At 36.8% G+C, this 15,923-nt stretch overlaps 1 protein-coding gene across 1 annotated transcript in view; it reads left to right on the plus strand.

Annotated features, from left to right (window-relative positions):
* ADAMTS19 (ADAM metallopeptidase with thrombospondin type 1 motif 19) overlaps positions 1-11,364 on the plus strand; it is a 137,384-nt gene extending 126,020 nt beyond the window's left edge. Inside the window, exons 22-23 of the mRNA XM_062513086.1 lie at positions 9,057-9,234; positions 11,213-11,364. Coding sequence (XP_062369070.1) covers positions 9,057-9,234; positions 11,213-11,364 — 330 coding nt within the window. The remainder of the gene's footprint in view (positions 1-9,056; positions 9,235-11,212) is intronic.
* The last annotated feature ends 4,559 nt before the right edge of the window (positions 11,365-15,923 follow it).

Below are 15,923 nucleotides of genomic sequence, written 5' to 3' on the forward strand. Positions count from 1 at the left end.
ATATATCTGAGGAGGGCTAGGGGGAATCTCCATTTATTGGATGCAAAGGGAATTGTGGTGACAAAGGATGAAGAGAAGGCTGAGGTGTTTTTTACATTCTTTACCTCAGTCTTTGATATTAGGACCAGTTGTTCTGCAGGTGATCACCCCCTGAGCTGAAAGACAGGAATGGGTAATAGAACCAAACCCTCATAATGGAAAGAAAAGTGGTCTGTGACCTGCTCCATCACTTAGAAACAGACAGCTCTTGAGGGTGGATGGGATCCGCATGAGGATACTGAGAAAGCTGGAAAGAGGATCCAGGGAACTACAGGCCTGTCAGCCTGACCTCAGTGCTGGGGGAGGTCTGGAGCTGATCATCCTGAGTGACAACATATGGCATGTGCTGAACCTGCGTGATCAGGCCTAGTCAGCATATGGGTTTATTAAAGGCAGTTCTTGACTAACCCGATCTCCTTCTAAGACGGTGTTATCCACCTAGTGGATGAGTAAAAGGCTGTGGATGTTGTTTACCTGAGCCTTTGACACTGTCTCTCATAGCATTCTCCTGGAATAACTGGCAGCCCATGGCTTGGATAGGTGCCCTCTTTGTTAAGAACTATCTGTCTGGCTGTCCAGAGAGGAGTGGTGAATGGAGTTACACCCAGTTGGCAACTGGCCACTAAGAGTTATTCCCTAGGACTTAGTGTCAGGCCAGTCCTGTTTGACATTTTTATTGATGATGAGATCAAGTGCACCGTCACAAAGTTCACAGGCAACACCAATTTGCATGGGAATGTTGACTTGTTGAAAGGCAGAAAAGCTGTCCAGAGCTATCCGGACATTCTGAATTGGTTGGCTGAGGCCAGTGGTAAGACGTTCCAGAAGGACAAGTGGTGGATCATGTACTTGGATCACAGCGACCCCAGGCAGTGCTATAGTCTGGGGACAGAGTGCCTGGCAGAAAATAACCTGAGGGTGCTGGTCAACAGCAACTGAACATGAGCCAGGAGTGTGCCCAGGTGGCCAAGATGGCCTATGGGATCCTGGCCTGTGGCAGCAATAGTTTGGGCAGTGGGACCAGGGCAGTGACTGTATCCTGTACTTGGCACTGGTGAGGCTGTTCAGTTTGGAGCCCCTCACTGTAACAAAGTGAGAGAATGCGTAGAGAAAGGCAACAGAGGAGAAGAGTCTGGAGTACAAGCCCTGTGAAGGGTGACTGAGGGAGCTGGAGTTAAGCCTGGAGAAAAGGAGGCACAAGGTAGACCTCTCTCTCCACCACTCTGTCAAAGGAGTTTGAAGTGAGGTGGGAGTCAATCTCCTCTCCCAGGTGATAAATGATGGAATGAGAGGAAATAGCCTCAAGTTGAGCCAGCAGAGGCTCAGATTGAATATTAGAGAGAAGTTCCTCAGCAGAAGTGTTATCAATCATTAGAACAGACTGCCCAGGTATATAGTGGATTTGCCATCCCTAGAGGTATTTAAAGACATGTAGTTGGATTACTTAGGGACATGGTTAGTAATGGACTTGGCAGTGCTGAATTTATGGTTTGCCTCAATCTTAGAGGTCTTTTCCAGTTCAAGTGATTCTATGATTTTATTCTTGTATTTCGAGATAAAAGTTTAAATAAAAGTCCTGTGAGTTCAGTTTCCTTGTAAATTCATAGGGTTTTTTTATGTTTTGTTTTTTTAATATCTTTCATAGCCGTTCAGGTAAGTCACCAGCTATTTCATATCTTCATTATTTAAAATTTGGTCGATACAGTGAGTGGAAGTAAAGTCGTTATCAGAAAAGAACTCTTTCATTTATTCAACCTATTGGGAAAACTTGAAAGTGATATGTAGTGTGATGATATTTAAAGGACAATGCTTAAATCTGTGTTGTACAGAACAGCTTTTTGACTTATGTTTCTTTGATTTCTGAGAAATAAATAGATACAATATAAATTTTTAAAATAAATTATATTCTTGGAGGGTTCCTTTTGCCTCCTTTGAAATTTCCTTTGTGTCCTTAGTGGGTTCTGTGACCTGTCTTTTCATTAGGAATGCCATAATCCTTTAATTACTTCTTTGAGCTGTTGAGCTATGCTTTTTTGTGCAAGGTTTTCTACTGACCATCAGGCTAGCATTGTCATGTATGCTAACATTTTATATATACTCAAAGACTTAATATTTCAAATTAATTTTAAGAAATTGTTTTCATCAGTCCAGAATAGCATACTCAACTAATTTAATCAGAAAGATAAGGGTAGTTACATCATGAAATCAAAATTCCAGTTAGAAGCTGTTTCTTGTTTGAATGTGTGATAATTGTAATGAATCAGGTAATCTCTTGGCAAAATACTGTGCAATGATATCTCAGGTATGAAAGTCTGACATGTAATAATGTCTTGTTCATTGCTAACCACTAGTGGAAATAATATATCCATGTATGAGTGAGCACAGGCAGGCTGTGGCTGTGGGACAACCACAAATCCACAGCTAACATTTATTTCCATTTCCTCACTAATGGGGGATCCCTGCAGCAATGCCCAGGCAGAGGTGCATAAATGCAGCTAAAATTTTTAAAATCCACCACTGTTATGATGTCAAATACTATTTAGCAGCGTGTCTAAAGTCCTAAATAATAATAAATAACTATTTCAGGTGGAGGTATACATAAACAGCCTTAAAAATTGAATGTGCTTTTGTACTAAATATAGAACTATAGAAAGTATAAATAAAAAATTTTAAATGGTGTGTACGTACATCTAGAGCACATAGAGGAATCTGGCCTTCTAGATCTGTTGTGGTATTACAGGATTCTTTGATACAGGTCATTAATGATGAGAGAAAAATGCTGATACCTTCCATGATATCAGGGGGAAATGGCAGGCTGTAGCACTTTCAGATTTTTTATGGATTTGGACTCCAGCTTGTCTCTAACAGAACAAACTAGTGTCATTGCAATAATCCCAGTTTTTAAACCATGAAGTAGATGATTGTATTTCATTAATTCACCTGAGAAAGTAACTGGGCAATGGAATCTGGGTTTCACATGGATACAAATAATTTTCCACTTCCAAGCTTAGTCCAGAGAGCCCATTCTGATTCAAGCCTGTCAAACCTCACTATTGATTCAGAGTAGATAGGCAATGATATTCTGAAGAATAGATGCAAATATACTGACCTAGAAAAAATTAATTTTCTAATGTAATCAGCTCACAAACTTTCATTTGCTGCTTGTCATGATACCAAAGGCAATTTTGCCTCCTCTGCCAAACAACCAAATTGTTCCACAATAGGCCTTACAAGAAAGCCAGAGGGAAAAAAATGAAGAAATTTAAAAAAAAATTTAAAAGTTCATATTCCTGAGATGAGGTGATGAGGGTTTCCTCCCTCAACAGGAACCCTATTTCAAGTTTATCAAGGGAACTGGGGCTCTGTCTGTCTTAATTTGAAATCTTACTGTTTTTGAATCTTGCCTCTTTGTACCCTAGAAAGAAGAGCTAGGAAGAAAAAATGGAGGGGCGGGGGGCAAAAGAAGGGGGGGAAAAAAAGAATATAAAATAAAATAAATAGGCACAACTCAAACTTGCTAAACTTAGAAGAGACCAACAGCAGATTTTTCTTTAGCTAAACTTAGCACAAGTTCTGAATTTTAAATTTGGCATACTGAGGTGTTGGGTGTGTCAGAAATGAGAGAGGCAGAAAGACCTTCCTGGAAATGATGCATGTGAGAACTCAGACTCCATCTTACGCTTGTATCTCTAAGTCTCTCTTTTTGTGACACTATTCAGAAATGCCTTTATAACAACAACAACAACCACCAAAAAGGTCTTAAATATACTGCAGATTTGCATGATTTAGGTAATCTTTAAGAATATTGACTAATGCAGTAAAAGCCTTTGCTGAAAAAAATGCACCGTTATCTACTACCTGCCTTCAAATGCAAGCTTTATAAGAAGACAAAACAGAAAAAGATTTTGCACGCATGCTAGCAAATATGAATCCTGCTGCTAAAGTCTGATTGCTTGCTATTCTTGTTTCACACTCACTTCATGAAAAGGTTGAAACTGCTTAAAAGCTGGAACTGATGAACCTATACATAAATGATTAGGAATGCTTTGCTAATAATTTCCAGTAAAACTCATCACTGAGTTTCCTTAGGAGTACGTCAACCCCTGCTTTGAATGCTACTTAGACTTGTAAAACTTTTTATTGAGCAGTCCACTTATTCTTGAAAATAAATTGTCCAAGTAAATTCTGTTAATAGTGTCACAGATTGGCTTTTTTCATTGTGGATTGTATCAGCCTCTTCAGTGATTGCCTGTTGTCTTGGCAGAAGGATGCATTTTGACCATTACTGTCTGCCAGTGACAATTTTTCCCTTTATTTAGGAATTCCTACTTCTCTTGAAGGCCAGCTGGAAGCAGCTAACACATTACAGCAACTTCCTCAGCTGTTGGCCATGGGAATATATATTCTCTCCGGAATATATATCTTTGGCAGGGTACAGAAAGAAGGAATCTTGGGTAGTGGGTGTGCATGCCAAGTGTAAGGATTGTTATATTTAACGCCTAGATTTCTGTCCTTGCAATTATGTCTAAAAGAAGTTCAAAAGTAAGACAAAATTCAAACAGGGTGGTAAGATGTTTTTTTTTAAGAAAGAAAGATTTCAAAAAAAATAGCTGTTAACTATCTTTACATAGGAATTTTTTGTAATCTTTAACAGGAATGTTTTACATGTCTTACTGCTTGAATGGTTTTACAGTACCTTTAGGACCATGTCCAAAATGCACAGATTAACAGCCACATAAAAAAACCCCTCTGGCTGTGTACTAGAACATTTAGTCTAAACCTACAAATACAGTTGTCCTACAGGAATTTTTGCTAATCAGCTACATGGCCTTAAAGTGTAGGTCATCTGAGTAGTGAGAAGTAAAGTGCTATTACCCCCACAAAAATAAAGTATTGCATTTGCAAGACTGACATGTGGGAGATAGAGAGGGTGGGAAGAAGAACTATAGAAATGTAGTCTTAATTCATTAATAATAAAATCTGTGGGTTTGTATTTACCTGAGATCTGCTGAATTAATGAAAATGCTGCATATTGATTGAGAGTGGGCATGTTCTGTAAATCTTATAAATATATATATGTACAAAAAAATTACTAGCACTTTTGACAGATAAATTTATTTCTGATTAAATTCACTGATTAATGTGTAAAAATGGAAAGTTTTTTTATTTCTTTGAAGTTAAAAACTTTGTTAAAATTTTAAACACAGAAAGTCCAGAAATATGCAGAACCTATACAGCTTCAACTACATACCACAAGCACTACCTAAAATGTGACAGCTGCATATACAGTGAAAGGTATTTATCTCAGATTGAATATTTGCAGTGAGAGAAATCCAAATGTGAGGCAAATTTGGGAGGTAGTTTTGGAAGAGTCTTCTTCAGCTTGAATACACACATGCATATGCAGTAAAATGAGTGTCAAAATGAGGGTCAGAGCTATTGCTCTGAAGGTGCATCTAGCTGATCTGCAGAAGTTGAAGTGTCTCCTAGTGAAGTCAGAACAATTCCCTATCTTTTCAATATAAAGAGGAAAAATACAAATTGCTTTTATTCTCCAATATTCAGTGTCTGCTGTCAGTCATAGCAACAGTTGGCTGATGTGTTTTCAGAACAAACTTGTGTTTAAGACGACTTCATGGACACGGAAACCTCACTGGTTGTGTAGCTAGCAAGTACACTGCTAAATGCCTGGTGCTTTCCCTATTTCATACTATTTCATATTACTTTGAATATGACCTAATATAGCTACTAGCTAATATGAGATTTTATGGTAAAAAGACTTTTTTTTCTGGCTTCCAGTCAGTAGAATTCTTAATTTTGAAGTCGGACACCACTGCTGCTGCTGCTGCTCCTGCTGCTACGTGAACATTGAAGAGCACAGTGTGCCTATCAAATCCCTCATTGATTATAAAACCCTAGGCATTTGTGAAAATCTCGTTTTACTTGCATACTGACTAGGCTGGGTTTAAATGTTTTGGATTTCAAATCACTGGGGTAACCCTGCTTCTTCTCAACATTCCCTAAACATCTTACAAGACTTAGTAAGTTCCCATTTTTTAAAAAATAAGAATAAATGCAATGTTAAATTTAGTACATTTCTGTGAAAATAAAATAATATAGAAAACAAATTTCTTTATTTCCTGCTTTGCCAGGAAAATGCCTGTATTTCCTGTATGAACTGAGATGTTTTGTTTAATCATCCTTTGATGTCAGTTTCTAAAGTTGTGATGTTAATAAATAGGTCAAGCAAGACTAAAATTAATTGTTTGCAAGCTCTCTACATCTTGGGGTGGAAAACTACATTGTAATGCTTCATAACACTCTGAAATATCTCACCAAGCCCAGTGGAGGCTCAGCTATTTAAAGGATATTAATTAAGAAGTTAAGATTTTAATGCCAAAATCTTGTCGGATTCTTCATAGAAATTCAGCACCTAACCACTGATTAGCTGAGAGATCTCTCTGTTGCCTGTTATGTCAGTTGCAGTCACAATAAACTTTCAGGCCAGAGCTCTTTTGATGTGGAGATGTGACTGCTGCCAGAGTCATCTCCACAAAGGCACCTGCCTACATGAATTGTTTGGCATTTTCAATGAGCAGATAAACCACTGGAGCCCATTTTGTTAGCAAAAGACTATATTTTTTTTCAAATCCCATTCTCCCCTCCAATATTCCAGGTGGCTGGACTGCACCTACTCACTCTAGGATAACCTAAGGGCAGATGAATTGTTTTTGGAGATCTTATGTGCCAGGTTCACCTGCCCATATCCTCCTTCTCTGTAGCTGACAAAAGGAATACCACACACACATACTTTTAAATATGCAAATCTTTGATGGGAAAAAATTTAATACTGTATGCCATATTACTCTAAATTAATATCAACATGATAACATTTGAAGATTATCTTTCCTTATTACACTTTCAACATATTAGCTTCATCATATTGACTTAATTTTCCCTTTATTCCCACATTTGTTTTCTCTTTGTGTTGTAGTTTTAGTTTTGTCTTTTTTTTCTTTTTCCTTTTTAAATTTTGTTATTCCATTGTCTCAATTTCATTAAAATATTCAAAAAATAAATATATCTAAAAATATGATGGGAGGAATTTAAGAAATGGTCAGAATTTTGGCAAAATTAAAATCTATGTTCCATTTGCTATTGGGAATAAAATTTGTGTAGGCATATGTGTGATTTTACATGTTGACCATGTGCATAATGTTGGCCGTTATAGGAACTCAAATTATTTTTAGCTCCACTGGGAAAAGGCAGAGAATTCAAGAAAACTACTTATGTTGAGAGGCTTTTCTCAAGGAATTTTACAGCATTATACTAGATTTAAAGTTGATAGCATACTTGGAAAGTACTTCAGTACTAACTGATTTCCATCCTGCAAACCATGTATTTGTTTATGTGTTAAACTGTGGTTGATACTGAATAGACAACTGTGTATTCATAATTTAATGTCTTTACATGCCTTGGCTCATGGAGGCTGTATCTGATTAACTCAGCAAGATACAGTTCTGTATTGACTCACTGAGAACAGGAGCAAAATCAAGTCCACCTGCTGTCTTTATAAAATGCCAGTGTTTGATTTCGTGTAGTTAAAAGTTCAGTCCCTTGTGAAAACATCCAAATGTATACCCTAGTCTCTTGAACCTCGCTTGGACTCTTATGAATCCAGTAGACAGGAGTCTCACTTCTCTTAATGCATATATTGGGGTGCAAGCCCTCTATTTCCTATTTAGCATGTGTAAATCTTTCTTCCAAGTAAGTGTTTAAAATGTCACTCAAAGGCACATAGATAACCAAACCAAAGGGTAAAATTCTTGTTTAGTGTTTCCTGTAGTCGAAGTTTATTTATCCTTTGCAGAAAACTACTTCTCCATCTCGAAACAGGATGGCTGTGAAACATTTTTTGTTATAGCACCTTCTCCTTATCTTTCTAATTTCATTTTTTTTCAGCTGCTTCTTGAAGCCTCCCAAGGAAATATGTTAAAACATTTATGTAATAAAAATTATTTAGAAAAACATTTCCAGGATTATGTGGCAAAATTTGCAGCCTATGCTCTTACATTATTCATTACAAGAAACTGATTAGTATTTGAAGATGTTCTCTCTAGAACATTTCTATAAAACTTGGTGAAATTTCTGGGTACTTGGGTCAAAATTATTAGAGGCTAGGAGAAAATTCCAATATGTAATTTTCAATAGATTTGTAGTTAACACAATAGCATATGTGTCAAATGGACAGAAAAGTAATTAATGTCCTATAAAATTTTGTTCACAAAAAGTCAGAAAAGATGAAAACATGTTTTGTTTTGTTTTGTTTTGTTTTGTTTTGTTTTGTTTTGTTTTGAATAGGTTTTGTAAGCATCTTACAGCACTGTCCAAGTTTTCACTCTAATATATTACGTTACAGTGATAGAAGTCAAACATTACCATTGTTACAGTGCTCACTTGTTTTATTTTCTTACCTAATTCTCTGTGGCAACAAGACGGCAAGATTACTTAAAGACCAAGCATTATGTCTTATGGTGTGTGTTGTATTTGTGAGATGCATGTGAAAACATGAAGATGTGATGCAAAGCCAGGAGGCATACACTCTGCTCTGCAGAAAGAGCACTTTTGCTGTAGTTAATTAATGGCTTTATTAAAAGTTCTCTCTGCTGTATCTATTAATGTTTTTTCCATCACTTTAACCTCTAATAAGAGTAATTAGTATATAGATACAAGAGAGTAACCTTTGCTTCCTTCAGGCACACTGCTGATTTTGAGTTTCATCACAGGCTCTACAAAATGGACAGCAATAGGATGCTGGAGTGAGTCCTTCAATTAATACTGCTAATTAATTTGTACTTTTTAAGTTGATTTTCATTTAGCTAATGGCATAGAACTTAGAAATCTTGGAATGGTGACATCTGAAGAAGCAGCCACTGACTACACGTGGACTGGCATTTCATGTTCATGATTACCAGCAAAATTACCTTTCCCATCAATGTGGCTTCTGTGTGTTCCAGTGCTCTGTCACCTGTGGCAAAGGAATGCAGTCTCGAGTCATCCAGTGCATGCACAAGATCACAGGAAGGCATGGCAATGAATGCTTCTCTTCAGAAAAGCCTGCAGCCTACAGACCCTGTCATCTCCATCCCTGCAATGAGAAAATTAATGTTAACACAATAACATCACCCAGGTTAGGTAAGCAGTCAAAAATGACAAATCTCTTTTCAGTTCTTTCTCTCTACACAGTAAAACAAACTATTTGGAAACAAGTGTAGGGTATTCAGGAGATTTAATTCTATGCCGAAATTGATCTTCCTGCCTCAGAGTTTGAGTATGTACATCAGAGACTGTAACTGAGAATGGTGGAGGGTTTTGTTATCCAAGGAAGGACCTCATTATGAGACTGTATGGTATTAAGGGAACAAAACATCCTATGTGAAAATATATTTATATTAGAGATGCTACAAACATACATATTTATATATATATATATTCACCAGTCAATTTTATCAAACCTTTCTAAAGTAAGAAAATACCTTCTCTTCTGTTTGAAAATTCTGCAAACTGTGTTCTCTTGATATTTGTGAGATTGAGGAGGCCCTTATTTGTTCTTTAAATACAAACAGTTCTTTCTACCTGCCTTCAGTTCAAATGTCTACATCTATGCCTGATGTATTAGGATGTGTGAAGGAAAATTACTTTGAATTAAGAGATTTTGCTGTACCTGGCAGAACTCAGGTGTCTTCTATTCTTAAAGAAATTGTGTTATTGCATAACTACAGAACTGTTAATTCTGGTAGTTTTTGTTTCATAGTGCATTGTTGATGATGGTTGCCATAAGTTCCCCTAATCATTCTTCTGCATCTTGAGCATGACAGGAATATTCAAAGACTTGCTGTAAGACAGCACACCCTCTCCAACTGACTTTCCAGAGTCCTTGTTAAGATAAACCTTCCTGTCCAATAGATTACACCCACATGGAAAACAAGACTGGTGTTTCATACTGTGTGCAATACTTCCTTTAAGACAGTGAAGGGTACTTCTCTTTGAGGTTTTCAGCCTTGGACCATTTCTGTGCAGTAGTCATGGTTTCAATTTGCTGTTGCTTATGGCCCTCTCCTTGCTATTCCACTGTTTGAAGGTTCCTCCCCTTTGCACTTTATCTTTCTTTGTTCAGGTGGTCTCTCAAAAGCAAGATGCCATCTCCCCATCACTGATGATTTTCTTCAGTGAGGTTATATAAGCAGCTTTGTGTTACAGACTTATGTGAATCAGAAAGAATCACACAAAAAAATACACGGTATCAATTAAAATTTGACAATGTGAAGTGCAAAAAAAAGATAAAAACACTGGACTATGTTGCCCTCATGGCATGGATTATGTAGCCCTGATACTAATAATCTGCAAATCAATGTCATCCAGTGTGAAGTCAGAATCCAGTCCAGTAGAAACCTAAACATGTCCAAAATATATAATACAATGGTTCTCTTTAATATATTGATAATTTTGGCCTCCAGTTCCATTCATACCATGGAGTAGAGATCTTTTGATCTGGGGGTAGGGCTAGTGAAATCTGGTGGGGAATGTGCGATCAGCTTTTTTTCAAATTTCTCTTCTATTAGCATAGGAGATTAACTCAAATCTGAGATTTACTCTTTTTTTTTTCAGTGTTTGTGCTGGATTTGGGACAATACCATGTTCTTGTGCCCTGTTTTTCACTGGGCTCCCATTTTAATTCCATTTTTAAATTCCATGCACTGCACACTAAGTATGCAAGTATTTAGTTATACTTGGTGTGTATAACTAAATGTGAAAATTTCCAGCTTTGGTACCACAGTCTTTCTATGATAAGCTTTGTAAAGAGGCTTTCGTATTGAAACAAGGCAGTAAGATGGGCTCCACTCGCTTATGAGAAGACAGCTACATAACATCAATTAAGTTCAATGCAACTTAATCCAATTTATAAATAAAGCTGGCCTTAACAATATTTATGTTGAATATATTGACAACAGGAGAACAAGGAGAAATCCTTCTTTTGTTAAATATCTACATCTATAAACCTTTCTCCTCCCCAGATACACTTGTTATATATCCTTGTCTCTTTTGCTACATGATTCTTCACTAGAAAAGGCAGCAGTAATTTATATTTCATTTTGCTGTTGTTTTTTCACAGCTGCTTTAACATTCAAGTGCCTAGGAGACCAGTGGCCTGTGTACTGCAGAGTGATAAGAGAGAAGAACCTCTGTCAAGACATGAGGTGGTACCAGCGATGCTGTGAGACGTGCAGGGACTTTTATGCGCAAAAAATGCAACAGAAGAGTTGACCTCTGTCAGGCTGGCTGGCTCTTGGCTCTTGGCAATCTTATTATTTATAAACACACACACACCCACACAGGCTTTTTCAGACCAAATATTACCAGATGACATATAATTTAATCAAATTAATTTATTTTTGCCTGCCAGTCATCCTTAATGATTTTGGTTAGACAGCCAACATGTTTTATCTTCTGACATTTTCATAATTAATTTTTATATGAACACTTTTGGATACACTCATCAGAATTTTTAAAAAATAATAACTAGTATTCTAAATGTTTATTTTCAGTAACGTCATCTGTTGCAAAAAAAATATGTTATCTTGAATTTATTTTAATTTAGCTGAATAGTTTTGTTGTATATGGCAGTAAAGTCCTTTTTAATTTTATTGTATTTTTGGCATTTGGAGTCAGAATGATCTTGTGTTTTTTGCAACAGATGTCAAAGTGAACAAGCTAACATTATTAAACAGGCTATTACAGAATGTATTGTGAAATTAGTTCATTTGACTTAGAAACATACTGAAGGGGATATTCTACTGTAACTTATAAACAAGAAAATTAAAATAGCTACATAGAGATTTTGATCATTTCTCATGGACACATACTTGAACACAAGTATTAAATCAATGAAACACTGTAGAGATTTACACTGAATCACTGTTGCACTGTTTGAAGTAGTGTAGAGAAAAGCAGTTCTAGAACTTGTGCCATCCTATGAATTCACGTCTGTAGTGTTTTAACATGTCACTTAATTTTTAAAGTTTATAAACAAAAAACCCATGCCCCTCTATACCTTTGTGTGTCCTTTTGCAGATTTACAAATGGAAGAGTCCTTTCTCCTGCCACTTATATTAATTAAGCTGTTAAACATTCTCAGTTCTCTGTTGATGATTTAGAAAATAGCTTTGTAATACTACTTTAGTTTTATCGTTGTCTAATGAAAAGTCTTTATTAAAATTAAATGTTTTACAGTTTTGTGAAACATTATGAAACAGCTAAGATTTTCCTTATGAGAAAATATTGTACATGATTCACATGATTTTTACATTTTCAATAAAAAGTAAAGTTCCTTTTGTTATTTGAAATTTTTTTTGTCTGTCTGTGTCTGGTATTTTAATCCATGGAGCCCTGCATTGCAGCAGGTACAGCTACAGTAAGTATGTCTTCTGCCTCTTGACTTAGGCACCACTCTGCAACTGCAGACAGACATGTCACTCTGTGAGCCTTGATATATATGGAGAGTTGAGAATAACAAAGCAGCATTGTGTAGAGAGGCAGGTATTTATCTCAGATGAGTCCTGTAATGTCTGAACTTGGCCATTGGACAGCAGCAGGTCTTCTGCCCCCATTTTGTGATGCAAGCCTTTAAGTATGTTCTCAAAATATGTAGGAGAGCAAAACCTGAAGCCTAGACAGCTGGAGAAATGAGCCAGAAAGGCATGTTTTCTGCTTAGAGCAAAAAGGGAATGCAGCTTTATTTAAGTGACTGTTGCTTTTCCTTCTCTGCAAAGATTCTTGTATATACATGTGATCTAGATACCCACACAGTTTCCACAGATGGATAACCACAGATACCCACAGACAATAGACTGAGGCCCCCAGTCAGGACTGGGATTCTGTCCAGGAAGAATATTTAGGTGCAGTCTTAACTCCCACTGAAATCAATATCTGTGTTTCAAATAGCTGTACTATCAAAATCTCTGGTTTGGCATCTTACGGCTCTGCATTTGAAAACTGCAACTTTAATGAGGTGCTAGTGTATGATTTTAAATAAAATACCTTCTGGTTTTGGAAAGTAAAAAAAGAAAAATAATGTTGACATAATGGAATATTATCTTTTTAATAATTAAAATATTTCAATGCACAGAAAATTCAGTTGCTCTGGGGCATAACTCTTTAATGTTACATATGCACATTTGAAAGTCTAATAGAATTATTGTAGTTGGCAGGTGAAATAAGCAATTATTATTTTAATTTTTCTTCATGCTTAGCACCAGGTCTTGGTAATAGTCCTGCAACTCACTTGACTCACAACTGAAAATCAAGCAAAAGAAAAGATGCCTCCAGACTAGGGGCCAGAGGAAATTTTTTTTTATCAGCCAGTGATATTATCCTCACAGTTCTTAATGTTTATGCTCTGTTGATTTTGAATATTTCACTAACAAGGATGTCATCTTAATAAAATAAAAATAAAAGTGTCTTTTAACTCTGCCTGTATCTGTCAAAATCTAATCAGTGACTGCTGCTGAAATCATCCTTCCATCACCTCTATAAGATCATAAAAAGGGAGTACTTTTCACTGGGAGACAGGGGTGGAAAGTTGTGGTCTAAAATGACTTTTATTTAAATGTAATGAAAGAAATCAGGATGTTATAGTGCTGATAACTCTGGTTCTATTAGTTAAATGTATGTGAATCATTTTGAAGCAGTTTGTGTCTAAATAGCAAATATATCTCTGAATTTGAAAGCAAGTTCATTTTACTGTTCAGTATACTCTATCATCATTCAGAGGAGCAGTAAAGACTGAAATAGCTCTTTGGTCAGAAAATTATAAGAACATTCTGTAAAACTCCCCAGGCTATGTCTTGAGCCGCAGCATGCTGTGGGGAGGGCAGGCATGTGCCAGCCCTGCAGAGTTTTCCATAGACCTGGGTGGCAGCAGGCAGCTCTTTCCAGCTGTGTTCAGGCAAGCTGTAGCCTTTATGTAGACATAGACAATCCAGAGTTTACTATTTTTTTTTTATTTGTTCTTTCTTCTTCAAGAACAGTCCCTCTGCATTAATATGTTTTCTTTCCAGCCTGATGAATATGTAACATCAGTGTCAAATCAGTCAAGTTCAGCTGGCATGTAAAGGTGAAATTCACTCTTAGCTTCTAAGGGCTAGAGTAGGCCTCTCTGCTAATTAAATACCACTTAGACCCTATTTTGTTGGATTAAGCGGGATTTAAGTGGTACACAGGGATTGTGCTAGGCTGGTGCACAGCAGGTTTACTTCCTCCTCCCATGTATGTGCTGGCCAGCTAAAGTAGTGACCAAAAGTTAACAACAGCTACTACTTCTCATAACTCTCTTAAGAAATGCCTGAATTTTAACTGCATTATCATTTATTCTGAAGGGCAATTGCTGCTTTATTCTAGAGGAAGTGGGTTACATTTTGGGTTGTTTCAGGTTTTTTTCCATTCAGTTTTCGTTATCTTCAGTGACAGAAAAGCAGACATTTACCTATTTGAAAAATGCACTAAAAATAGAAAGCTTGCCTGCATCAAGAGACCGGTGAGGAACATTGGAAGAACATAACTGAGAAATTGGTGCCAGAGCCACTGACACCCACAGCTCTGACACCAAGCTGTCATTGCAAACAGTCTGCCAGAGGACTGGCATACTGCAGTATAATTCCAGCCTGTGAAAAAGGTAGCCCCTTGAGCTACAGATTAGGGAGCCTTGCCAACAAAAACAAGATCCTTGAGCACCTGGATAAGCATGTGCTCTTGGGCGAGAGTCAGAATGGATTCAGTTGTGAACAGAGCAAAGAGGATCTGCTGGACCCAGAAATCTCTGACAAAAAGTTCAGTATTACAGGATATTCAAGAAACTGCATTCACACAGGACTACAGGAGCAATCTTTATGGCTTGAAAGGTGATTAAAGGATTGGAAGCAAAATGGTCATCTTTCAGGATGAAGTCAGCAGTATGGTTAGGCTTTTTGGAGTTTTCATCTATGGTATGAGGAAGAATAAAAGCTGAGTTCTCCACCTACACAGGTGACAACAAGCTCTTCTGGTTAACTCCTCCCTCAATTGGCAAGAAACAAAAAATGAGTGATTAGAAAAGACATTAGCTGAAAAACTTTAGTGTAGGTAAATGTCAAATGTTATTGCTATGAAAATAGCCTGAACCATTCCTGTAAGATACTAAATTTGCAACTGGCAGTCACAGAAGTGAAGTTACTAGCCCTAGGAGAGTTACTAACTGCCGTGAAAATAGCAGGGGGAAAAGCACTAAAACCTGATGGATGTTGTCAGAAGAGAAGACATAACTTTTTCCCATTTTTGGTACAGGTATAACCACAACAAAAGCATTGTATTCATTTATGTTTGCTGTATTCTTATGAACAACGTAGTGGAATTACAGTGTAACACAATGAAAATGAAAAATAAATTAGCAAGGAGATAGACAAGGTGGTTTAAAAGATTAAAAAGGTTGATAATTCAAATTGAAAAGGAAGAGACTGGGATATCTATAGTTTAAAAAAAAATCCTGAAGGTGGTGGATAAGCTGCATGGGGAGCTCTTCTTAAAGCCCTGCAGTACTGCAAAGAGGGAAACCTTGATATGGCTAATAAAGAAATTAAATTAAAAGACATTAAAGTAACCAATTTAGGCAGATGGTCATGAGGTTCTGAAACTTGCTTCTGGAGGAGGTACTATCAGAAGAATTGAAAAGCAGTTAGACAATTTTATCAACAGTTTATAAATAGATGATAATAAAAGGTCTGGGAAAGAGATACTTCAGCCAAAAAAAAAATTGTGTGGCTTCTGAGGGAGTAAAATGAATGAACTGCAGG

Source organism: Cinclus cinclus, chromosome Z (genome assembly GCF_963662255.1).
Source record: "Cinclus cinclus chromosome Z, bCinCin1.1, whole genome shotgun sequence".
Taxonomy (NCBI): Eukaryota; Metazoa; Chordata; class Aves; order Passeriformes; family Cinclidae; genus Cinclus; species Cinclus cinclus.